The sequence below is a fragment of the Chrysemys picta genome, chromosome 8 (assembly GCF_011386835.1).
Source record: "Chrysemys picta bellii isolate R12L10 chromosome 8, ASM1138683v2, whole genome shotgun sequence".
Taxonomy (NCBI): Eukaryota; Metazoa; Chordata; order Testudines; family Emydidae; genus Chrysemys; species Chrysemys picta.
This window is the reverse complement of record NC_088798.1, coordinates 107,420,107-107,445,161: the sequence shown is the minus strand read 5'-3', so window position 1 is coordinate 107,445,161 and position 25,055 is coordinate 107,420,107. Positions and strand designations below refer to the sequence as shown.

At 42.0% G+C, this 25,055-nt stretch overlaps 1 protein-coding gene across 11 annotated transcripts in view; it reads right to left on the bottom strand.

The window, feature by feature from the left end:
- The window catches only part of SGCD (sarcoglycan delta), a 504,512-nt gene that overhangs the window by 119,355 nt on the left and 360,102 nt on the right, over positions 1-25,055 (bottom strand). For 10 of the 11 annotated variants that reach the window (XM_065555141.1, XM_005300012.5, XM_065555144.1 and 7 more), the window contains one exon: positions 5,067-5,168. The exons of the other annotated variant lie outside the window; for it this stretch is intronic. In XM_065555141.1, the coding sequence (XP_065411213.1) occupies positions 5,067-5,168 (102 nt within the window). The remainder of the gene's footprint in view (positions 1-5,066; positions 5,169-25,055) is intronic. 11 annotated transcript variants of the gene reach the window in all.

The window sequence follows — 25,055 nt, the reverse complement described above, 5'->3', positions numbered from 1 at the left end:
CTAGCAAAAAAAATAATCTTTGTCAGTTCAAATCCTACAACTGGATCTGCCACTGTGGACTATCTCACCATGCAGATTCCTACGGCAGGATCGGGATCAGGCGCAGGTGTTAATATTGGGTCTCATCCTGTTCCCGCTGAAGTCAGTGGGAGTTTTGACAGTGTTATGTTCCATAGCCCTGACTCTGCAAGCTCCTCTGAATGGGTGGACTTCCACTGACGTGAACAGGGCTATGCACGGGTAGAGCAAGCCTCCTCCACTAAGCAGCTTGCAGGATTAGGGCCCATGGTATCCTCTGAAAATAAAAATCAAGATGGCAGCACTAACCCTTTTGCTTTCAAAATCTGCAATTCATTTTTTTAGAAATAGTTTAAAACGGTTTTAAAGATTGTTTTTTTTTTGTTTTTTAAGGAAAGAACTGTGTGTTCCAGGGCAGCGATGAAACGGATAAAATATAGTCTGATAAATACTTCATAATACCGATCAGATTCTGCCACCATTTACACCATTGCAACATCATTGTGTCTCAGGGTTGCCTGGGTGTCACCAAGGGGAGACAAATGGACACACTTTTTTCTGTGTGAGGGCTCACTCCTGTAATCCAACCTCTTGCCAGGTCCTATCCACCTGCACAGAGTCGCAGCGAAGCCAGTGGGGCTCCCGGAGGGTATGAGGGTTGGCCCATATGGATAGGATTGCAGGGTCAGGGCCAATACTTTTATAATGCATAAGTCCTGACCCTGCAAACACACACTTTGCTCATATGAGTACTCCTGTGGTATTCAATGGTATTACTCGTGTAAGGAAAGTTATTCACGTGCATAAATACTTGCAGGGCTAGGGTGACCAGATGTCCTGATTTTATAGGGACAGTCTTGATTTTTGGCACTTTTTCTTATATAGGCTCCTATTACCCCCCGCCCTCCGTCCCGATTTTTCACACTTGATGTCTGGTCACCCTATGCAGGGCTGGCATCTAATTTTCTACATATTAACGAGAAATGATTACTGCAAAAGACAAAATCATCACTTGTTTTAAATAACATAAGCTGAATTGTCTTTACCTCTTGAATGAGGATTTGTGAAGCCTAAATTTGGGACATGGGAAGATCTTTTCCTGTTTCCTAATGCTAAGATTATCATCTCTCTAGTTGTCACACCGTTACTCAGCCAAATCTATACTTGTATTGTGTAACCTCAGCACACTATTTTATTTCTGTTATTATCAGGGCAGAAAATAAACCACATTGCATACCAAATTCCCTTAAATATTGCCTATAGACATGGAAGTGGCAAACCTCAAAACAAACCAAATAATTAGCATTAAAGAAGGATAAAGCTTAGCTTAAAGGAAGTTTCAAGGAACCTGCCTGTTAACAGCTCTTCTCAAAAAAGGTATGAAATTGTCACTTTTTAAAATTCTAGTCAAATCAAAACAACAGCAGATTGAAACCACATACACACACACACAAAAACCTGTTATAACTGCTTTCCAGCACATAAAATTAACACTTGTGATCTTCTGTGCAACTTTCACTAGAAGTTTATCTGTCTTATTTTAAAAGATAAGCAGATGGTTCACACAATTGTCCACAATAAATTACAACTGTTGGAAAGACAGTTACCTTTTGAGAGCAACAATGAATCTGGGCTGCAGATGGGCTTAGAGATGACCCTTCCAATTTTTAATAATCTCCATAATTTATGTGCAAGTAAAGAAATGAAAAGATACCTAATGTGCCTTCTTGGCGAAGTACAAATCACTTATATTTACTCAGGCAATACTTCATGGTCCAGTTAACTTCTTAATTAAAGGCAGCAAGATGCTCATGTTGCATGCAAGTGGCATGGAAAATACAGTTTAGTGTACAATATGTTCAGCAAGGAGTTGAAGATGCTCTGCTCACTTCTGGAGAATCTGGGGCATCTATCATTTCCCTTTAAAACAAGGCTAAAGGATACACCCATCACTGCAGCAAAATTAGTACTAGTTTCTCAAAATTACTACTAGAACAGCCTCAGCATTCACGAAACTGCCCGTGATGCTCTGATGCCCAGTAATATACTGACAGTATTTCATAAAGGCGATCCTACAAACATGTCTCCCTTTGATCATGATAAATCACATGCATCAGCGCTACCTGTAGACTATGGACTATGCTCGGGTGCAATTTCAGTGGCAGGACCTCAATTGTGGGACACCTTTCCAGAGGCGATCGGATTGAACTCAACCACGCAGCACAAAGGGTGAGGGGCATCAGGTAGCCAGTTACATCTCCCTTATTCTGAAACCACCACAGCTGCTTCAGCTTCAGGGTAAATTAGAGCAGCCAAAGGGTTCCTGTACACCTTGTGGGGTTTTCCTTCTTCCTAGCCCATGGTTTTCCCCAAGAGGGGGCAATCTGGCCCTACAGTGTAAATTAAATGTATCTTTTAATGGAGAACTTCTGCTATCTTTAGGCCTGAGGCTCTGATTTCTAAGGAAAATGTAGATGCTTTTAATCATGATCTATGATGGAATTAAAGATGCATCTGAGAAGGAAAGAAGTGGCTGATGAATAACAGAATCATAGAATATCAGCGTTGGAAGGGACCTCAGGAGGTCATCTAGTCCATCCCCCTGCTCAAAGCATGAACTGAGGCTGCCATCAGTTATCGAGATGCATTCCTAAGACATTTCCACAGGGATTACCCCGTTCTATCCAGAGAGAGAGAGAGAGAGAGAGAGAGAGAGAGAGATTCATAAAGATAGGGAGTACTCTATGATTCACCCATGTGATCAAATGGAGAACTGGCACAACTTCACTGAGATCATGGGAGTGTAACTACCCTCATCACGAGTCTGGCCCCATGATCTCTACTACATACAGTTAACAATGAATTGATTGTGTAACTATGCTACTAGATGAAATTACACTGAAATATCATTCTCTATCTTTTGCTGTACTTCATCTACTATAAATAACCATAATTTGCAAGTCTGTTGAGCAATAAATAAAACCATTAGCTAAGCTAGCAGTCTGCACTCTTAGGTTGTTTACTAAAACACATGAAAATATTATACATTAACATAGTCTTGGCATGTTTTATTGTTTACCGCTATTTAAAGTTCTTGTCTCTTACACTGTGCATTTTTAAAACCACATTTTGCACTAGCAAAAATCCTAAGTAACTCAATGGTAATGGAATTATTATTGATTTTCAGAGATGCAACTGAGAACTGAGTTTAGCACTTAGCTTTTACTATATCCCTCAAGCTCAGTAATTGGTGATATATTTCATTTTGCAAGAATGCTTTGGTTAGAGCAGAAACAAGTTACTGCCAGTATATGGAAGATTATAGTTCTGGTAATTTAGAAGTACTTGCATCTATTCCAAAAGGATCACCTTATGCAGCAGTCTCACTTGGATATGGTGAATCAAATTCAGAACCCTGGCATAAGAAAGCACAATTTCACTGAAACCAGAGTCGCACCTGCTGACCACCAGGTCTGAATGTGGTCTGACCGTTGGAAAGATCTGGATAATTTTTGCGCTGGCTACCCCCCATGCAACTTCACTGGGAAGTCAGTGGAGCTGTTCATGTGGTAAAGTTCCATACAGATGGTGAGGCTGATCCACTGCTCACTGAAGTCAGTGGAAAGACGCTCATAGATATCACTGGGTTTTTGATCTGGCCCTTTGGATTCACAGCTAAAGTCTTCTCAGAACAACAGCAATATAATGTAAGGAGGGAAAAGTCCTCTATGGAAGTAACATTCCCACAGGATTTGTATTACCTCCCGTTTGGCCTTCATAAAACCACCAATCATAGCATGCAGTCTGGTATTATAGCTTCAACTAGCATGAGAAGATATCTTTTGTCCCTCCACCATACTGATATGTAGATTAAGATGATGAGGACTAAAGAATGAACTTCCCAGTAGCAATAAATGCAGCTTAATATTTGATTTTAAGAAAACAAAGAGCGTTTCCAAAATCTAACAAAATAAATGTATTTATATGATGCATTTCTTCATGTACTCCATGCTTAGAGAATGAATTTACATGTACAGGGTTCTAAGGCTCTCCTTTAAATCCCACATGGCAACATTTATAGATATCAGTATTTTTTCATTCGCTTCTCTTCCTAAACTAGAATGATTGCACAAACCAATCAACGGCCATTCTAAAGGGGTTACAACCTTCAGTAATTACATCGAATATTGTATTGGATGTTGCATTGATTACTCTAAACAGTTCCAATTGCTACAAGACCACTGAAATGTAGAGATACAGAGATGTTAATATTTAATTAGCTATCTGCCACTGTCATCAAGTGGGAAGTTGCTATCCAATTCAAATTAACATTTCTGAACAGGAAACAGGATGTCTGATGCCTTCCATGAAGTATCAATAGGAAACAGACGCTGCACATAACCTATTCAGTCTTTCAAAGTTGCTTATGCCAAACAAAGTTGCAGGAGGATGGTCAGAAAGAGCTGACAGTAAATTAAATTTTACCATAAAGATGCTGCTATTTTAATCACACTTGATTTAGACTTTTATTAATTTTCCCACATTTGCTGTTAGTTTTAGCTGCATGTAATTACAAAAATTGCTGAGTCCTCAGCACCTTGCAGAATTGAGCCCACGGTAAGGAAGAGTTTACGGTGATTAATCATGGCTGAATCAGACCCATATGTATTGATCACACATCTATGGTCTCAGCAGTATTGATAAACTGCAGGGTGGATTTCACAACTATCTGCCGTCTCTCTACCCATGAAAAGTGAGGAATTCTGCAATGAGGACTTCTTATTAATACGTGTCCTACATCAAAAGGAGGAGAAAAGTCTATCTGAAATCTTAGATGTCCTGGAAGCATTTTATCTGCTCTTCAAACAACACTGCCTTCTCCTCATGCAAAAATACATGTAACTACACAACAAACACGCTACTGGCTCATTCCCCAAATTAGCCTTGCATAGTGTAGCCAAGCTACAGGGTGCCATTGTTACGGATATATTTTCTAGTGTTTAGAGTACAGAAATGTGATCATTCTTTTGCTTTTCTGGATAACTTACTGGTCTGGACCGGATTTCTTTGGCGTAGAGAGGTTTCAAGAATTCTGAATCTCCTTCTAGCTTCAGACCTTTCTCTGTGATTCTCAGGTTCCCCATTCCATCCTGAAATACACACACACGCACACACAAAAAAAACCCTATTAGCTATGATTTCTAAATACCCGAGTGAGGCTGTCAAAAACTGAAACAAAAGTTATTGTTGTTGTTTTTTCCAGTGCAGAAGAACATGTAAAACACTGGGAGGCATTGCATAATGCAATTACTTGTATTATCCTTTTAACTCCATTTCTGTGAGAAAATTCTGTTCCAAGCAATCTGCAATGCCCCCTGGTAAACCGTTTACACAGATGAAAGATGCCCTTTTAGGCTAGTCATCTCTGCTCAGAGACAGACAGAGAGATGATAAGGTGACATTCTGTGTTAACATGAAACTGCTCACTGTAATGTATCCGTATGTTGATATTACCTTTCCACTCATGATGAGTTCACATATAGAAGACATTAATTCTTCAGTTATCAGACTAGTAAAATGAGGTTTAACTTTATAAAAACCAATTTCAAATTACAGTAGTTGTAGTTATGTGCTTATGTTACTTCTGTCACGGCACTGTAATTAAGTGCACTGTGTAACTTAATCTCTCTCTTTTGTTTTATATATGGTTCAGCAAAGACAATGCAATTCTCTGGCGCTTCCCTGAAATTATAAACAATAGTGAGAAAGAAAGCTATTTAAAAAGTTATGGAAAGTACTTTACCAGTGTCAAATTTTATATGAGTTTTGCTCATATCTTTTATATCATATGACAGGAATACAGATGCATCAAAAAAAAGCAGAATAGGCTTACATTAACAATATTTCACCTTTACCTTTTGAAAGTCATGTCATTTGTTCAGAGAGGTGTTCTAGTTTCGTTTAAGATGTAATTACCTGAAAAAAGTATGTGTGGGTGCGGGAGTGCGAATTGCAAAGTTAAGTGTATCAGCTAAGAAAATATACAAACGCCGAATGTCATTTTCAATATTCAGAACAATACTCAAGTTAGCAAGTAGATGCTTTGGTTGCTGAGATAAAGAGTATGGCTGAGATTTGCAAAGTTGCCTAAGAGATTTGAATTCCTTTTTAAAGGCAATGGAAATTGCTGTCCAAATCTCCTAAGTGGCTTTGAAAATCTTAACTTAGGAGATCTAGAAAGTTTGCAATATCTGACCACTGGTTAGCCCCCAGGTGTTTAAGCCAATTGGGAACTGGCAGTTTCCCGGGGTAGATAAAAGGTGGTAATGGTGGGGAATTTCGGGGGTTGCTCTACTGCTAGAAAGAAGAGTTTCTGGCTGCTGGGAGGTGTTGCCAGGTGAAGACTCTTGCCTGGCATGTATTCTCCACTGATCCCACCTCTATCTGGTGCTGGTTCTGCCTCCTCCCTGAGATGAGGCACAACAGAGGGATGGTTTCAGTTCCTTCCACCTGGCTGGGACCAGCAGGGTGATATACAGCCCAGAGTGCTACTGAATTGGGAGAGGCAATTTTTTGCAGGTGGATCTCACCTCTGTTTTTGCAAACCTGGCCCTGGGTCTTGCAAGGGATAATAAGACAAATCAAATTCCTTCCATAGGGAAAAAAATGCAAATAATTTGAACCTCTATTTCAACATATTCAGATTTGTTATTTGATCGATGGGAGGCCCCTGCCTTTTCCACTAACCATCACAAAATCCCACTGATCAGGCATTAAACTACTGAAGTAATGCACATTCCACCCTCTGCCCATTCAGATTTGATCTTCATAGCTATCAGTCCTCATCTTCTCTCCAGCATAGCATTGTAATGCGCTCCCAGGCTCCAGGCCTACTCACATGATAGCCGCACACCGTCCCCAAAGCTCCTTGTGCTTAGAGGTGAAAAATCTTTTTGACAAATGGTGTGAATTATTGGCTGCAGGCCTCCAGCAGATGACTGCAAATAGTCTATTTCCTTTAGAAATTGTTTAGTTGTGTGTTTCCAAGATGTAATGAAATGTCTGACAAATTATAATAGCAAACAAAATATATGTCAAAATTCGGTATGAGTTTTTCTTATGGCTTTTATACAACAAGACAGGTATACAGATGCATCAGAACACAGCAGAAATGGCCCAAGTTAAAAACATTTCATCTTAGCTTGGGAGAGAAAGTCAAATCTTTTATTAAGGCAGGCTGTTTAGGCTCATTTAAGCTATAATTACTTGAAGAAAAAAGATGTGTGTGGGGGGATTGTAAATATAAATGTATAATCAAATAGCACATTTAAATGCAAAATGCCATTTTGAACATTCAGAACGATTCTCAAGTTTGCAAAGCGCAAGGCAGGTAGGTTTACTTTGCGGAAGCAAAGTTTTGAGGGCTATACAGTCCCCAGGTCCTCAGCTGTTCTAGCTCCATTGAAGTCAACAGGCTATGACAGTTTACAGCAGCAGAGGATCTGTCTCCAGATGTTTAATTTAAGATCTGGTGTGTGTGTGTTCACACATGTACTCCAATGGAAGGGAAGGTTTCTTTTCGTGTCCAGGTGAGTGCTCTCATTGGGAATGAGTTTCCAATCGATCTCACCTCCATCTCATGTTGTTGTTTTTCCCTATGCAAGACAGTAACAGCAAAGGGATGGTGGCATTCCACTGGGCTTTGAGGCGAGGGGCAGAATGGAACAGAGCCTACAGTCGCTCTGTGTAGGGCTGTCATCTACGGCTCGGTGTAAGGGGAGGGCTGGGAGAGAACAGCCGGGGAAAAGAACGAGGAGGGTGGTGGCATTTGTGCTGTGGGGAGAGAGGCCATGACAGACATTGAAGCAGAGGGTCCTGAGGGTTACAGGTGAGGCTGGCCTCAGGAATTTGAGGATCAGGAAGGGTGAAAGAACTATACTGGTCTTTAAATATATACATTGTCTTGGGTCCCCCTGGAATTCCCCATGACACCTTTGGGTCTCTTGGGATGGGGTGCTGCTCTCTGAACCTTGCTAATCAACTCCTCCAGGACTGAGTGACTAGAGAACACTTAGACAATCCAAGCAGGCAACATCTACGCTGAGGTGAACAGTGTGCTTCAATTAAGCTGCATAAAACAGAACAGTGCTGTCCATTATTTCCCCCTTCTCCCGTAACTCCCAGACACCTTCCTCTCCAGCAACGGATTGTGTAGTCATCTGACAGCCCAAGAGGGGTGATTGCTACTAAAGAAGAAGGGATAATGCAAAATCCAAACAGATTTGTATGAATTATTAGTGCGAGGTGCAGAAGGAGACATGACTTTAGAGGGATCATATCAAACAGATAGTACAATCACGTAAATGTCCCAGCAATGCTGTTTGGAACAGCATAAACCACGCTTGCCATTTGCAAGGTGTTTCTGTATTTCACTGAGGTGGCAATTAGAGGGTTTCACATAGATGCTGGATTTTGCAGTGGAATGGGGAAAGAGACTCTCAACCAGGATAAGGTTTCTTCAGAACAAAGCCAGGCTCAGGGCTATAAAAATTAATGCTAGCATATCATTTAGAAATGGAAACTGTACACAACCTTTGAAAAGAGCCATATGCTGAGAACTGTATTGATTGTTTGAAGGGAGGGGATGAGATATGTAACAAAGTGCAAGTTCCTACGTTCCTTGTCCCAGGTGAAAAATGCTGGCTTATGGATTCTGAGTTGTTGTTGATGCAGAAAAGTGCATTTATCTTCAGCAGAAGTATAAAGGAAAATGAGTGAAATATGATTAGGTTTGCACTGAAGAATTCAGATTAAATTTCGATAGTGGCGTGCTCTGCTATTCTGAGTGAACAGGAATTATTACCGCTGTCTGCAGAATCTGCTGTGTTCAAGACTGGGAGAATTTGTGGTTTCTCCCCTGAAAATCCCCAACAAAGGAAGGGGGGTGGTTATGAGACCTGGGCTGCAGGAAGGTGTATGGTCGGGTCTTACCAGCCACTTCTTGCTCTGCCTGTGGCAGACTCAGCCAATCCTCTTCATGGTTTCCCTGTGCTGGGCTGCTGCCCATTGATGTAACCAAGGGCCCTCTTCATTTTCCTGCTGTCCTTTAGACATTTGCAGCCTGGTTGTCAGACTCACCATAGGTGGGGAACTGGCCCCTCAGTTGGGGTCAGGCGGACAAAGCGAAACCTTTCGGACCCGATGGATGAGACAGCTGCAGAGCACGAAGCACAAACTTCTCCTTCTGCAGCCTCTGGCAGGGACACAGAGCAGGAGGAACACAGCCTTGGCTTCCTGCTTGGATCTTTCTCCGCCAGCCTCAGAACCTGTCATCTGAGCAGTCGGGAGAGGGTTGAGAGGAGCCCCCTATAGCTACAGACAGATGAGGACCCACTCTGAGAATCTGCGGACCTACCCTTTGTAGTGCTAAAAAAGCTCTACAAAAACGTTCCTGAAATAGGTATTTCAGTGAGGTTACATGCTCTCAGGGGTTTCACAGTGCAGCCTCCTCTGTTTTCATTTGGAAAAGCTGCAGGACATGCAAGCTGGTATCTTCCATGAGCTTTCTAGCTTAGCGCTGTAAGGTCAGCCATCTCCAACGAGACACAATCCTGAACTCCGCTGTCTAGTGCCTGACATGGTTATTCTGCAAGCACTGAGAGTGACACTCACTCTCATGGGATACGTTTTCTTATGTCTCTGTCCTCTTGTCTCTGTTTCTCTCTCCCTGCTATGTTTCTCTCAGCCTTTTTCACCCGAGTTCCCACCATGCGACGCTCATCGCCAATGCCATGCTTTGATACTTTCACTGAGCCCCGATTCAGTATTCTTCCTCTCTGCATCTCCCAATCTCCTTGCTCCCACCTCCGCCCATCTCAAAACCCCTGCATATCAGATACCATGGGTATGTCTATACTGCAATGTAAACTCTGGGTTAGTAGAGCTCAAGTGAGCAGATCCTGGGTTTGTTGACCTATGGCTAGAGTGTCTACACTCATTTGTAACCCCAGATTAGGAGTTGTTGGATCGAGTCCCAGCCTGGGGCTCCAGTGTCTACACTGCTTTATGAGGGCCCCAGTCCAACCACCAATATATCAAACTTCCTCACACCATCCCAAAATGTAGCTGCTCTCGCTCTTTGTTTGTGGTGCAGTGTGGGAAAACCTGACTGTCCACCACTCCTGACTGTCAAGAAAGTTGGCCTATGGGATTGTGGGATACTTTTGTGGGATTTTTGCCAGAGCAGGAGTCCAGTAGGGCTGAATCTACACTGCTAAGCAATAGGGCTTGAACCCTGGGTCCTGGTTTGACTCAGGCTCGGACCTTCCATCCCCAGTGGGGACCTGGGACACTGGGTCCGAGCCCTGGGTTACTGCGATTTGTGTGTAGGCAGAAGGTGGGTTAGGCTTGAGGCTGAATTTGAACCCTGGGCTTACACTGCAGTGTAGACGTACCCCATGTGTTCTAAGATCTGATCTAAATCCATTGAAGACAATGGAAAGACACCTGTTAACGTCATTGGCCTTTGGACCCAGCCGTTAGTGTTTAACTCTAAAGGTGTTACCATCTCATTCTAACAGTGACACTCCTGATTAAGGCTGGCTCTTTCTCATGGTGAAGTCATGGGTTACGGCTAAAAATGCAAATGTCATCATATCAGTTTCAAATAAAAAAGGCAAGTCCTGGCAGGCACTAACTTAATTAATATAAAGTGAAGTTTATGTTCCATTAGAAAAGAATTAAATAACGGTGACAATCATATCAAGACACCAAAATACATATAAAATATAGTTCAATTTTTTGTGTGAAAGACTGGCTAGTGTGACGTGTTTTTAATAAGCATGTTAATCATGGTTTAAAAGACACTTAAAATCCAGGCTCTACTACACTGAACATATATAGAACCAAACCTATAAAAATTCATGGACCCTTGCTCGGTAGCAAGCTGGCCGGGATGAAAAAGTCCTTGACTTCTCCATTAAAAGTTATATAATGATATAACTATAAAATATATATCCTTATTTGCCCTCCATGAGACAGCTTGCCTTCCTGTCCCTGGGGGGATACAAACAGTGTAACACTGAGATAGTGAGTGGACGGGGCAGTCCCGAAACATACATTTCAAGTCCCGGTCTGAATGACTCCGGGAAAGCATTTGTTCTGGATTCCTTGAGGCACCGCTCCGCACCGGCCCAAGGCTCAGGGGCAGCACCGCCCTCTTCCCAGGGGGTGGGTGGGGGCTGACCATGAGGCCCTGCCTGCCCCCTGTTCCTCCTCTTCACCCCAGGCCAGAAGCCAGAGCCAGGCAGTACTAAGAGCTGTCTAGGGAGCCTGGGCTGCTGTGGGGAGCCCCAGACTCTCCACCTGCCCTGGGCGATACACCCCGGGGGCAGGTACGCGGCCCAGGGCTGCTCTTGAGCACCCTGTCCCGCCCCGCCTAGGGCAGATGGAGGGTCCGGGGCTCCTCACAGGGGTCCGAGCTCCCTGGGCGGCTCTTACCGCTTGCAGGGCTCTGGCTTCTGGCCTGGCCAGGGGGCGGGGACTCAGGGGGAAGAGGAGGAGCAGGAGGCAGGGCCACGGAGGGGGCGGGGCTCCTGCATGTGTCCTGTTTTTGCATTTTGAAAAGGTGGTCACCCTAGGTGGGTGCTAGACTGGCTGGCAGGGATGACTATGTATATGTTTTCTTTGAAGATTTTCAGATGTAACCCTGAGGCGCCTGTTCGGTATACTTATTGCAATTGTGTCTTATGTCAAATTTTGTAACGAGCCAGGAGTGCAAGGTCCTGATCAACTAAATTACCGAAGCACAGATATAGTATAACTGACCTCAAAGGGAATACTCATATGCTTAAAGCTAAACACATGTAGAAGTGCTTTACTGGTTCAGAGCTTAAAGCCCATTAAAGTCAAAAAATGTATTAGCTGTACCTATCAGACTTCAGTTCAAGAAAGCATCTTGATATAGGATAGCACTTAGGTGCTTAAGTGACACTGAAGTCAATGGGACTTAAGTATGTGCTTAAAGTTAAGCACATATTTAAGTGCTGTCCTGTAGAGGGTTGCTTTGCTGAATTGAGGTCTAAGATAGGAGAAACAAATCTATAAGCAATAAATACAGACATAAATGTATACAGTTATCTGGAAAACAGCAGGAAAAAGAAACTGCTTGGGCAGTTTCAGTTATAGTTTTGGTTTTTTTGTTTTTCATTAAATTTCCTAATTTTTAGTATGAATGACACGATGCTGCTGGCATGGTACAAGAGTTGCCTAGAACAATGGCTTTGTATTAAAATCTCATTTCACCATGCTGACCCTTGGTAAAAACAAGGTATGAGATCTTGGGTTCCCTAGGGAGGTGGTAGAATCTCCTTCCTTAGAGGTTTTTAAGGTCAGGCTTGACAAAGCCCTGTCTGGGATGATTTAGTTGGGGACTGGTCCTGCTTTGAGCAGGGGATTGGACTAGATGACCTCCTGAGGTCCCTTCCAACCCTGATATTCTATGATTCTATGATCTTTTCAACACCACCCGCTTTAAATTGTTCAGTTCTTCAGTAGGGTACAGTGAAAACTTTCACATCAATGTTATCATCTAAACCACCTTTCTTTTTATACGATGCCTTCTAATGGGCAGGCATAAAAAATTATGTGCTGCTGCTGACTGTTATGTAGTAAAATGGAACTGTGATGGTAAGATCCTGAATTACAAAAATGTCAATTCAATGTTGCTGAATGAGAAAGGGTTTTTATTAGCTTGAAAGGAGCTCAGTTTAACAACCAATTACAAGATGATGGTGTTAGTGTAGGGGAAAGGCTCTATATCGCTGATATCTATCTGAAAGCTAAGTTTCTTGTGGGCCTCGTTTGGAAAGTGAGGGCTGAATTTCTAGTTAAAGTCTTAAGGGTTTTTTTTGGCTTTGCATTTTTTTATACTTTGTTTTTAAGTTTATCTTTTGTAGCTGAGGGATTTAGTCAATGGAATTCCTATCCACCGGACACTCATCAAAGAGAGAGATTTTTCTGTAGTAGACATCTGGAAGCTGCTTTAGCCACTCTAACCTGGACAGCTATTTTCACAATAAAGGGGTTATTTTCAAACTGGACTTGGGTGTCCAGCGAACATCGACTTCCAAGAGGCCTTTGTAAAATCTCTCCTCAAGAAAATAAATAAAGACAACATTTTTCTTCTATAGTATCTTCCCTTTGTGGATCTCAAAGCACTTATGAATGAACTAATCCTCACCACTCCCTTGCGAGGCAGGGATTTATTACTATTACTGTTCCTATTCTACAGATGAGGTATAGGGAGGGAAGGTTATTTCCCCTGTTGGTAGAGCCAGAAATAGAACCCAGGTCTTCTGACTAAGCCATAGGCCCATCCGTCCTGCCACGAGTGCAGGGGACCGGACTAGATGACCTCTCGTGGTCCCTTCCAGTTCTAGGATTCTAAGATTCCTCCCATCGCTTTATATTGACTTTAAATCTTAGAATTTTACTGATTATTCCCCCAACAGGTTTCTCCAAATATAAACTCAAAGCAGTAATTACAACATTGCATTGGATGGAGCACGGGACTGGGAGGCCCAGGTTCTATTCCTAGCTCTGCCACTGGAATGCTGGGTAACTTGGGCAAGTCACTTCCTTTCTTTGTGCCTCAGTTTTCCCATCTGTAGAATGGGGATAACGATACATACCGCCTTTGTAAAGTGCTTTGAAATCTATTAATGAAAAGTGCTATAGAAGAACTAGGTATTATTATTACATGGAGCTCTTCATTCAAGGATCCAAAAGGACTTTGCAAATTAATTAATTAAGCCTCCTCTGTGCTTCTGCGGCTGTCCTGGGGTTTCCACACATGGAGGGCACCTTTCCTTTTTGCCTGGTGCTCTACAAGGATTCTAACCGTGGATATCATCACAGGGAAATGCCCTGAATCACGTCTGCCTTGTCCATTCCCCTCCTCAGCCAGCCCCATCCATTTTTCAGACAGTGTTGACCTCCTACAAGCCCTTCCTGAAAAGGGGGCGGGCTGCCTTTCCCCATTATCTACTCCTCTTGGTCGGCTTTCAGGAACAAAACTGTCTACAAGGTTTTCCTCTGCATGGGAAAGAGGCTTTAGATTTTCACAGGACGGAGCTGAAGTTAAGCTGGGTAATGTCTTGTGGGACAGAATTATCTTTGGAGAGCTGTGTTCATGTCAGACTGCTGTAACATCTGATTATCATTGCTTGTATTATCGATCGTTGTGTTCGGCATTGCTTGAGGATATGTACAATTATTATACAGCTCAATAAAACCAAAGTTTACAAATAAGTTAATGCAGAACAGTTTTTCTATTGGAGGATTCCTGTGCTCCCCCTGTATCTTAGATTTGAGATTTAAAGCCTCCATAATCAATTCAGCTCCTCTACGTTGTATCTAATCCTCTTCTTGCTCTACCTGCCTACCCCCATTACTCTCCTGTAATTTCAGAATCAAACGCAGTGCAAGTATCTAGCTACCCATCTGCAGTATGATTTTACCATTGGGATCCAGAGCCCCAGTTCCTGTTAAATTATAGATGTTTAAATTGAAGGGCCTAAAACACTGGCATCTCCAAAATAAGCAGAAGGCTGTGTGATTGCTTCTTCCTCTCTGACTGATCTAGGTGGCACCTTATTTCCAGAGCTAGCCACTTCTGGACTTGTCTTTGGTGACCGAGTGCAGTTTAGAGAGGAGCTAAACCGGCATGAATATCATAGTCACGCGCACACGGGGTCTTTTGAGTACAGCTGAGTTCTGGCTGTTGAACTTTTGTTTTGGCCGGCACACCTACGTCCAATGCCCAGACCAGAGTAGCTTTTTAAGTGCTAATTAAAGAAAACAAGACTCAACGACAAACTCAAAGAAAAAACAACTGACTCCTTTAAATGCTAGAGACGTGGCATGTGGAAAACTACCAGCTGCTTGGTTTTAACTAATACAAAATGCACGTACACAGTGTTCACCGCAGATGAACGGCAGGATGCTTTGCAATAAATTGCCATCTACTGAAATTTTTGAAGATAACTGAAGCAATGGCAACCAATTATTTAATTTGGTTTCAAATGTGGAGACAGATTGGACACTGTGATTAGTAACAGTTCCACGCTCTACTTTGCTTTACTGTACCTCAACTTAATCTAACCTAACCTATGGTATTTCTAAGGCTGTTGTATCTTTCTGCCAATCAGGGACAGTCAAACGGCCCATCAATTCCAACCTCCATAAGCAGATAGGGACATATGGTTTGGACCCATATCTTCAAAAGTATTCACCTTTCTTGACTACGTACAATCACACATCAGCATTATGTGTCTATATATATGAGCATGTGCAAATCCTCAACTTGCACACACGTGCACTGGGAATTGCAAATGCAAGTCAAGCGAGCGCAATATAGTGGCTAAATACTCGGTCAATTCAGATGGCACCTGCCAATGTCATATACAGCATCTTTGAAGTAGTATGATCTTAAAACAAAAGTGGTGCAGTTGAACAGTTCGGTGCATGTTAGAATAAGGGGGGCTGCACATTGTATCAGTTATATTCTGGGTGAATCAGAGGCTCCCAGAAACAACGAATAATAGTCGTTGAGCTTTGAAAAGTCAGGGCACGCACTGTGGTTTTAAATGCCAGGACAGACTGAACACTGTGAGGAAAGAGAGAGATCCCTTCTGTTCACTGCCCTTGGGTTTCCGATTCACATGTATCACAGATAAAAAGGTAGGAGTTCTGATTAATGGCAATTAATGTGGTGTAGGATAGGGTGACACCCCGTGGGTGAAAGAAGGGGAAGGGAGGAAGGTTTCCAAAATACTTAACCGGACTGCGAGGAGGTACATATCCCACGTTTGGGGGAAGAGGAAGATTCAGACAGGATACGTCCAGATTGCTAGCACCAAATCAACGGGGTAAAACAATACCATACATCAGTGGCTGCTAGCCAGGACGGGCAGGGATGGTGTCCCTAGCCTCTGTTTGCCAGAAGCTGGGAATGGGCGATGGGATGGGTCACTTGATTCCCTGTTCTGTTCATTCCCTCTGGGGCATGTGGCATTGGCCACTGTTGGAAGACAGGATACTGAGCTAGATGGACCTTAAGTCTGACGCAGTATGGCCCTTCTTATGAACCGTAACTACAACACTAACATGCAAATGGGAGAAACTGACTCACAGAAGGCTTTTCTCCATAAGCTGTTGCCAACCTGTGAGAGACCCCTCTGAATAATCTCTGCAGCTGAGGCAATCAGTCACAGGAAGGCTCAGAACCGAATTAATGAGCGAGCACCAGCTGTGTTAGTTATCCACTTACCCACCCAAAAATGACCCATACAGGCTCCTGTTGAAGCTTTATATGCTATGAAGTTATCGGGATAACGCAATGGACTTAAGGTGGCTGTTAGTAAACCAAAGAGTACTGTGTGAAAGGGAAATTGTTTGCTGATACTGCAAGGTAGATAAAAATTGACAATTTAAAAAAAAAGTATATTACTCTTATTTAAATCAGGTTTTTAAGACTTAAATTAAATACGGTACATTTTTCTTTGTAAAAGTAAACCGGTTTAAAATTAAATTTGAAATTATGACAGCTTATGTTAAAGCCACTAAACACACTACAATTTGTTAAAATTAGTTAAAGAAAGAAAGAATGGAGCATCAATGAGCCCTCCACAAATCTCAATGATGTAAAGGGTGAGGCTTTTAAAATTATATACAGAACCAGGAGGACAACATCTTTAACTTATCAGATCAAGCTTTCTGAATATTTCACAGTATCATGAACTGCAGTTAACAAGTACCGATATTGTTTTCTTCCTTTTCCATACATAAGCACTTTCCATTTCTGTTGTGCAGAAATGCTTTTGCCTTAATTACTTTTGGTTTCAGTTTAGCTGAAGGTTTTTGGACCAATCATGCTTGTTTTGGTCGGGTTTTATGGCAACCCATTGACTATTTCTCATTCAAAGCAGAAAACTGACTGGAAGTTAAAAAGGCAGGAAAAAATGTTTTCCTCTTCCAATCTATGAATAAAATCCAGGTGGGAGAGGATGAGACCTACTAATTCTAGGTATTTATGAGCCTATATCTCATTTTCAAAAGTGGTTTAGACACTTTGGAGCCTAAATCCCACTAGCTGTCAATGGGATTTTGGCTCCTAAGTGCCTAAGTTTTGATAAATTTACTTTCCTTTTTCTTATGTATCTACCAGATTTAAGGTAATTTTATTTAACTACTAAAAATCCATTTTAAAATGTTCTTTTGAACATTTAATTAAATTCCAATTTCTGTCCAAATGCAGTTTGACACAAATCCTGAGTAAAATAATATCGAGGAAACAGGAAATGGGTTAGTCACCATTTTCTAACACTGTACAAAATTTGATAATTAAGAATAAGAATATATTGAATATATAATTGCTTGAATAAATATGAATAGATATGGTGTATCCTGAGCAAAAAGTAGTATCAAATTTAGGGTAAAGGCTATATTTGGTTGCAAATTAACATGTTGTAGTAGTTACCAACCATTGGAAATTAACCTTTTTTTAGGAAAATAACTAAAAAGAACAAATGTAAAACAAGATTAAAATCAATTATTTAACACTGGTGATTAAACCACTTGGATTTAAATCAATCCACCCCATGATAATGTATGTGCAATTAAAATCACATTTATAAAAAGCTCACAAACATTTTTACAGTGGCGAACTCCTGCTGTTTGTAAGACCCTGGCCCCATTTGCTGTAGAAGTTCAAAAGTGTGTAGAAAATAAGGCAGCAGACGATAAGAAGAGAAAGGATGGTCTTGTGGTTTAAGGCAGTGGATTGCAATACAAAACAACTGGGTTCTGCAGCTCCAGGCTTTTCCACAGGCTTCCTAGGTAATGCTGGGTTAGTCACTTAAACCAAAGCTCATTAGCCCCTCAATGATTTGGGTTTACTCGGGCTGCTCTAACCCACACTCTGATCCCCACCTAGACCAGGCCAATTTCTCCTTCTTCCAAACATCCAGGTGAACTCCCAATGGATTTTGATCAAACCCATGTTTCCTTGGTGCCGATCCCCAGTGTACTGTGTCAGGAGCTGATTGTGTTCTCATTGTATTCAATAGAAAGAATACCACTGATTTGAATGGTCTGTTTAGGGCAGGGGTAGGCAACCTATGGCTCGCATGCCAAAGGCGGCACGCGAGCTGATTTTCAGTGGCACTCACACTGCCCGGGTCTTGGCCACTGGTCCGGGGGGCTCTGCACTTTAATTTAATTTTAAATGAAAAAAAAAAATAATAAAAAAAAAATTAATGGAGATATCCTATTTCCTAGAACTGGAAGGTCATCGAGTCCAGCCCCCTGCCTTCACTAGCAGGACCAAGTATTGATTTTGCCCCAGATCCCTAAGTGGCCCCCACAAGGATTGAACTCACAACCCTGGGTTTAGCAGGCCAATGCTCAAACCACTGAGCTATCCCTCCCCCCTTCTTAAATATTTTAAAAACCTTATTTACTTTACATACAACAATAGTTTAGTTCTATATTATAGACTTATAGAAAGAGACCTTCTAAAAACATTAAAATGTATGACTGGCACGCGAAACCTTAAATTAGAGTGAATAAATGAAGACTTGGCACACCACTTCTGAAAGGTTGCCGAGCCCTGGTTTAGGGTCTTATCCAACTCCCATTAAAGTCAATGGGAATATTTGCATTGACTTTAGTGGGAGTTAGAATGGAAGGAATTTGAAAAAATTCCTTAAGCAAAGAGAAGAAAAATACCAAATGTACTTTCAAGTTACTTTTCCAATTAACTTACCCTTGACAAAAGCAATTAAAAATTTCCCAAATTAACACCAGAATAATTTTGAAATAAATCACTCTCCCAGTGCTTGAAGAACAATCAGTTCAGAAATACACTGCGTCATACTAGAGCTATTCTAGGGCATACTGTGTGTCTTTTAAAAACAGATCCCTACTGAGATCACAGGGCTATAATGTATTGTATAGGAAAACCATTACTTCTATCAAATATGCCACCCAATTTGAGTGTAAGTTTTTACAGTAAAAAGGATTAGTTGACATACTGGAAAACTGATTATGAATCCCAACATTGTTACTACAACAGAAAACCTATGCAGAATTTCTCTCTAAGGTAATAACTTCCTTTCCACTAATACTGTAGCAAATAGTTCAAAATTTGTCATTCATGCATCCCAATTCCCTGCTATGGAACATTTTGCCACCAAAGCATTATAAAATGACCCATTTTCTCTTAAGCGTTTTTCTGCTTTTTTGCTCCAACAGCTGATATTGAGGTTTCATACCCTAAATTCAACATTCATTCCAAACATGTCCCTTAAATTCTCCAACTTTTTACTCTGATTTATTACCGTGCTCATGCTAATTAGAAGGAAGAAATTTCCACCCTACAGAAATTCGCTCTCTCTGAGGGGAAAAAAAATCTATTACTAGCAGGAACGTGCACTGTGCTTACTGAGCAGCAGTTTAATAACAAAACTACTAGCACATACATTTGCCCCAATGCACTAAGTGTCTCAAAGACAAATTTGAGACATTATGTTCTTATAATCAGGAATTACAGCCACTGTCAATCATGGAGTGAAGGAAAGAGTAAACACCATTTTTAAAAAATGTGAATATATTGGGCCAAACGCATTCCTGGCGCGAGTCCTCGGGAGTCAAGAGTTTAACGCCAGCGATAAATTTAGCGCATATTGTTTTAAATCATGAACCTTTCTTTCTTTCTTTTTGTGGATGCATTTGTGGTTTGATCCAACTGCCTTTGAAATCAATGGGAGCCTTTCCATCAGTTAGATCGGATTGTTAGCAGTTCTCCTGCCACGAGGCTCTTTGAAGAGAGGCACAGTGTTAGTAGATGCGGTGTAAAACTCCCCTGGCTCCCACTCCCCAACACAAGTAGTTTTGCCAAAACATGGCAGTCCTGATAGTGTACTTGCCAGCTGTTCTAGTCCCTAGACCTCTTGTGAGTAAAGATGAAACAACTGTGACATACGATATATGGTAGTTTGCTAACGTGTGCTAGGGCAGTGCCCCCTTCCCATCACCAATCTGGATAGGAGATGTCCCCCAGGATGCTGTGACCTTTTCTAGGGCATGCTGCTACAAGCTCAAGGAATATGAAATGAAAGGAATACAGTACAATCCTCGTATAGTGGACTTTTCTTCTTCTCTCTCTTTTTTTTTTTACAGAACAACTTCACTCTAAGCAGAGGGTCGGAACCGTAGTTTGCCCACTGTGGCACACTGAAACAACCTGGAACTTTCATTCTACTGGAACATCACCATAAATGGATTTTTACTGTAGACACAAAACATGGGATGTAAATAGTGCGTGTGTGTTTGTAATAAGACAAATAACACGTTTTTCTGGAGGGAAAATCTGCCTACCTACCTGAGCAATTAATGGTCAGTTAGTTCCACAGCAGGGTTAGTGGCATAGTCTGTATGTAACGTCTAGTGCCGGTGATCAATGTAGTGATCTTACTACCATCATCACAGACCTCCAGCTAGCCTCGTTTAAGTGAAAAGGAAGGTGCAAAAATCCTCCCTGATGATACATAGCCTCTCCCCCGGGCAAGCCCCTTGCAGTACCTCCTGAGCGGTACCAACCAGTAGCTATGCCCTTGTGCGCCCAGGCAAACTCTGCAAAGGATCTCGGAGCAGAATGGGGCCCTAGAAGTGTAGTGAACAGGCCGACTGGTGCGTGGACATGCCCTGACGCTCATGAATCCATGCCCCTAGCTGCTGGGTTGACAGTGAAGACCTCAGTGGTTTCTATGGCAGACAAGAGCATTACATTCTACAATGGCGTAGCAAGTGGATGTAGGCATAGACTACACCCTAACCCCTGCCAGTCGTCTTGTGAATGCAGGTCACTGGAGCACAGACGAACAGGCGAGACAGCATGGATGGAGCGACATAAGCCATCACACTAACAACAATCCACGAGTGTGTTCTGATGATGGAAGAAAGTCTGACAGTGATGGGAAAATGGCGAAGCAAAAGGCGTAGTGACCCTGGCGGTCATAGTTGCAGACCTGCATATAACAGGCTCACGACACCAGTTAGCTTTGTGAAATGTGCAGACTTTATGTAGCAACCCTACCCACAGCTGACCTGAGAGAGGCACAGCACTTGTTGCAAGAGAACTGGCCATGTATAAGATTGAAACTCCTGCACCCAGTGAAACCAGACTCCCTGACGAAGGGCAACTCACAGAGATTGCTGCAGGGTCCATGTTCTTCTGGTGAGGTCGTCCATCCTCAGAGCCACAACAACTGGGTGTTGGTTTTGCCATTAGCAACTCCATTGCTTCCAAGCTTGAAAGTCTACCCAAAGACACAAGTTATGGTTCTATGGTTGGCACTGAAACATAAGCAATATGTTAACCATCATCAGTGCTTATGCTCCTATCATGACAAATGCCGATGATGAGAATGAAAAGTTCTATAGTGACTTAGACAAACTCTTCGTGTCTACATCGGCGTCAAATAGACTGATTACCATGGCCGACTTTAATGCAGGGGTTGGAAGTAATGTGGTAATCTGGCAGCCTGCCATCAGACAGCCTCAGACTAGAAAAGAGAATAGCAATGGAACTCTCCTACTTAACGGGTGGATCAAGCAGCAATTAGCAATCACAAATACCTTTTTCCGCCTATCAGACAAAAAGAAAATGTCATGGATGCACCCAAGATCCAAACGATGGTATCTTATCGATGACATCCTCAACCAGCGGCGAGATCTACAGGATATACAGATCGCTGTAAGCTATGCACGGGGCAAAGTGCTGGATGAACCACCGCATGATCCGCCCTAAACTCTTATTAGTAATTTGGCCAGTGCATTGCAAGTCATCAACTAAACCAATCAGACAGTTCACCGGAAAGTGATGACAAGATGAAGCTACGCAAGCACAGCTCTACAGTAGTGTTACAGCTGATTTGTCTGACCTGCTGGGTTGGCTACTGGTGCTAATGTAAACAGTGAGTGGGCACTTTTTGTGACACTGTATATCAAACTGCTCTCACCACCTTGGGTACAGCAAAATGACATCATCAAGATTGGTTTGACAAGAATGAGGCAGCTACTCAATAAAAAACATGAGCTGCATCGTCAAATTCTTGTCTTCCGTATTCCTGTAGGCATAGTTAGAACATACAGTTAGAACATACAGAAATTTGTGTCATGACATCTAATCGAAGCTTAGACATATTCAGGATCAACAGTGGAATGCCAAGGCAGATGAAATCCAGGGCTACACCGACTGTCATGAGACCAAAGACTTCTATGCTGCTTTGAAAGATGTATATTGTCCTACACATACCACTACAGTGCCTTTGAAAAGTGAGGTCAGCCTAACACTGATCACTGGCAAAGGAAAAGTCCTTCAGAGGTGGCACCAACATTCAACAACACCATCCAACTGCACAGACTATTTCTCAATATATGGAGTACTGAAGATGTAATGCAAGACTTCAAAGACACCACCACTGTCACCATATACAAGAGGAAAGGCAAAAAAATCCAATCGTGGTAACTATCATGGTATCTTGTTACTCTCCATCTCCAGAAAGGTTCTGACCAGAGTACTCTCTGATCGTCTGCTACACAACATCGCTAACCACCTGCTACCGGAATCACAATGTGGTTTTAGACCAACACAAGGAATGCCAGTCCTGATATTTGTAGCCTGTCAGATGTAGAAGAAATGCAGAGAACAGCAACAGAACCTCTACACTGTCTGTACAGACCTGGGGCTAAAGCATTTGACACTGACAGCAGACCTAAGCGTTGACTATTATTGGGTAATCTTGGACAACATTCTGAGGTTATTTCCTGATGGAGAGCTCAAACGAGCCTGCATAGATAGAGTTCTGTCTGACCCATTTCCTATCACTAATAGTATTAAGCAGGGCTGCATAACTGGTCCACTCTTGTTCAATCTCTTCTATGCAGCAACGGTCAATGATGATACAAGAGACATGGATGCAGGTATCCGGATACATTTCCGATCCTGTGGAAAATTATTCAGTTTGAATAGGCTGTGATCGTCAAGATCCTGAGTTTTAAACATGTTAGAATCCAAACTCTCAATTGCTTCGTAGTCTCCATAGGTGCTGGAACGAGGGATGCTGGGGGTGTAGCAGCACCTCCTGGCTTGAAGTGGTTTCCATCATATCCAGGGTTTACAGTTTGGTTCAATGGCTCTCAGCACCCCCACTATAAAAATTGTTCCACCGCAATCATTTCAGGGATTGATTAATTTATTTTATTAATTTAATAGGCCCCACCCTATTCAATAAGCCTTAATGGGTAGAATTAACAGTTTATTTGTGTGTCATCGGTAGGAAGGAACTTGCCTTAAAATCAGATTCCCTGTGTTGAGAAGCAACCTTAGTTCCTTGATTAAGAAGCTGCCTCCTTGGTCAAGGAACCACCACAGAATTTTTATAGCTGTATTTGTCACAAAAAATATACAGTTTTGCTCTTTCACTATCAGAGTATACCGAAAAATAATTTAATCTGTCTCCCACAGTTATCTATAGTGTGTGTATGACATTGTTAGCAGGAAGGCTCTGGGGAAAGCATAGAAATGAGGGAGCTGTAACAGACTGTCCCCAAAAGTACATTGATTTCTATTTCTTTATGTACAAATGCCAACAAAGAATTACTGAAACAGGAAAAGTATATTACATATCTTTGGAGTCCAAATGTCACTATTTGTGGTAGCAGAGCAACAGGCCAGATCCTTAGCTGGCATAAGATGGTGTAGCTCCACTGATTTGATTTCAATGAAGCTACACCAATTTACATCAGTCAAGGACCTGGACCTTAGTTCAGTGAGGAGTCTAGTTAGTGGGAGTTAAATGAAATGAGAAGAGACCCTTGAGTACTGCCACATTAGATGTGGAAACGTCTGTGATTCAGTATAAAGATGTATAAAGAGGCTAAGTGATTTCCCCAAGGTCATGCAGGAATTCTGTGGCAGAACAGGAACTTGAAACCAGGTCTCTCACGCCCGAAGCTAGTGCTGTAATCACTGCATCATCCTTCCTCTCTTACAGTGCTACACCGGGGAAACTGGGATTCCCGTTTGTGAGGAATAAAGGAAGAAATCAATAACTTTCAAACATGTGATAGAGTGGAGAGAGCACTGGACTGGCACTCAGGACACCTGGGTTCTATTCCCAGCCCTGCTACCGGGTGGCCTTGGGCAAGTCCCTTTAGTCAGTCATGCCCCAGTTTCCCCACCTGTAAAATGGGGATAATGATTCTGACTGCTTTTGCAGAGCGCTTTGAGATCCTGGGTGAACAGCGCTAGACAAGAGTGAGGTATTATTATTATTTGCTTACACCTTGCTTTGCATCTTTAAAATTTGTAGAATGCTTATTGTCTGTGCCTTTATTAAAGTATTCGGTCAGAGTGATAAATAGGGATACATTACACAGCAAGGAAATAGGTGCATTAATAGTCATCAAAAGCTGGAGTCCAGACTCATAGTGCAAGATGCTGCCTCCGAACATAATTTCCAATATTATCATGGTAGTTTACACTTCCTAGAACGCAAATGTAAGTCATGAGATAAGGAATTTTTCCTACTGTTGATTTTCTGAGAAAAAGGAAGGCAAAGAGTCACATCTTTTCATATCAGCAAGCCATCTCGACGCTATTTTCAATTTCAGATAATTTACAGCAAGGGTGCTCACTGAGTCATAACAAGCTGACATAGACTCCTGACAGTCAGGAGTGCAATATTACATGCATGAAAATCAGGCTGTTATATGAAACATACAAGAACCAAATGCAAAAATGTACAGAAAGATTTAGTTCCTATCGTACAGTAGGCCTGGGCTGTGCATAACTCCTTTTCTTAGTCACTTTTTCAAAGATTCTGGAAAGTGGTAGCCGGAGAGAGACATTTTGTTTTGGTTTTTCTTTTTTTAACCTGAATCTGCCCCTAAAAAAGCACATCTCTGTGCAT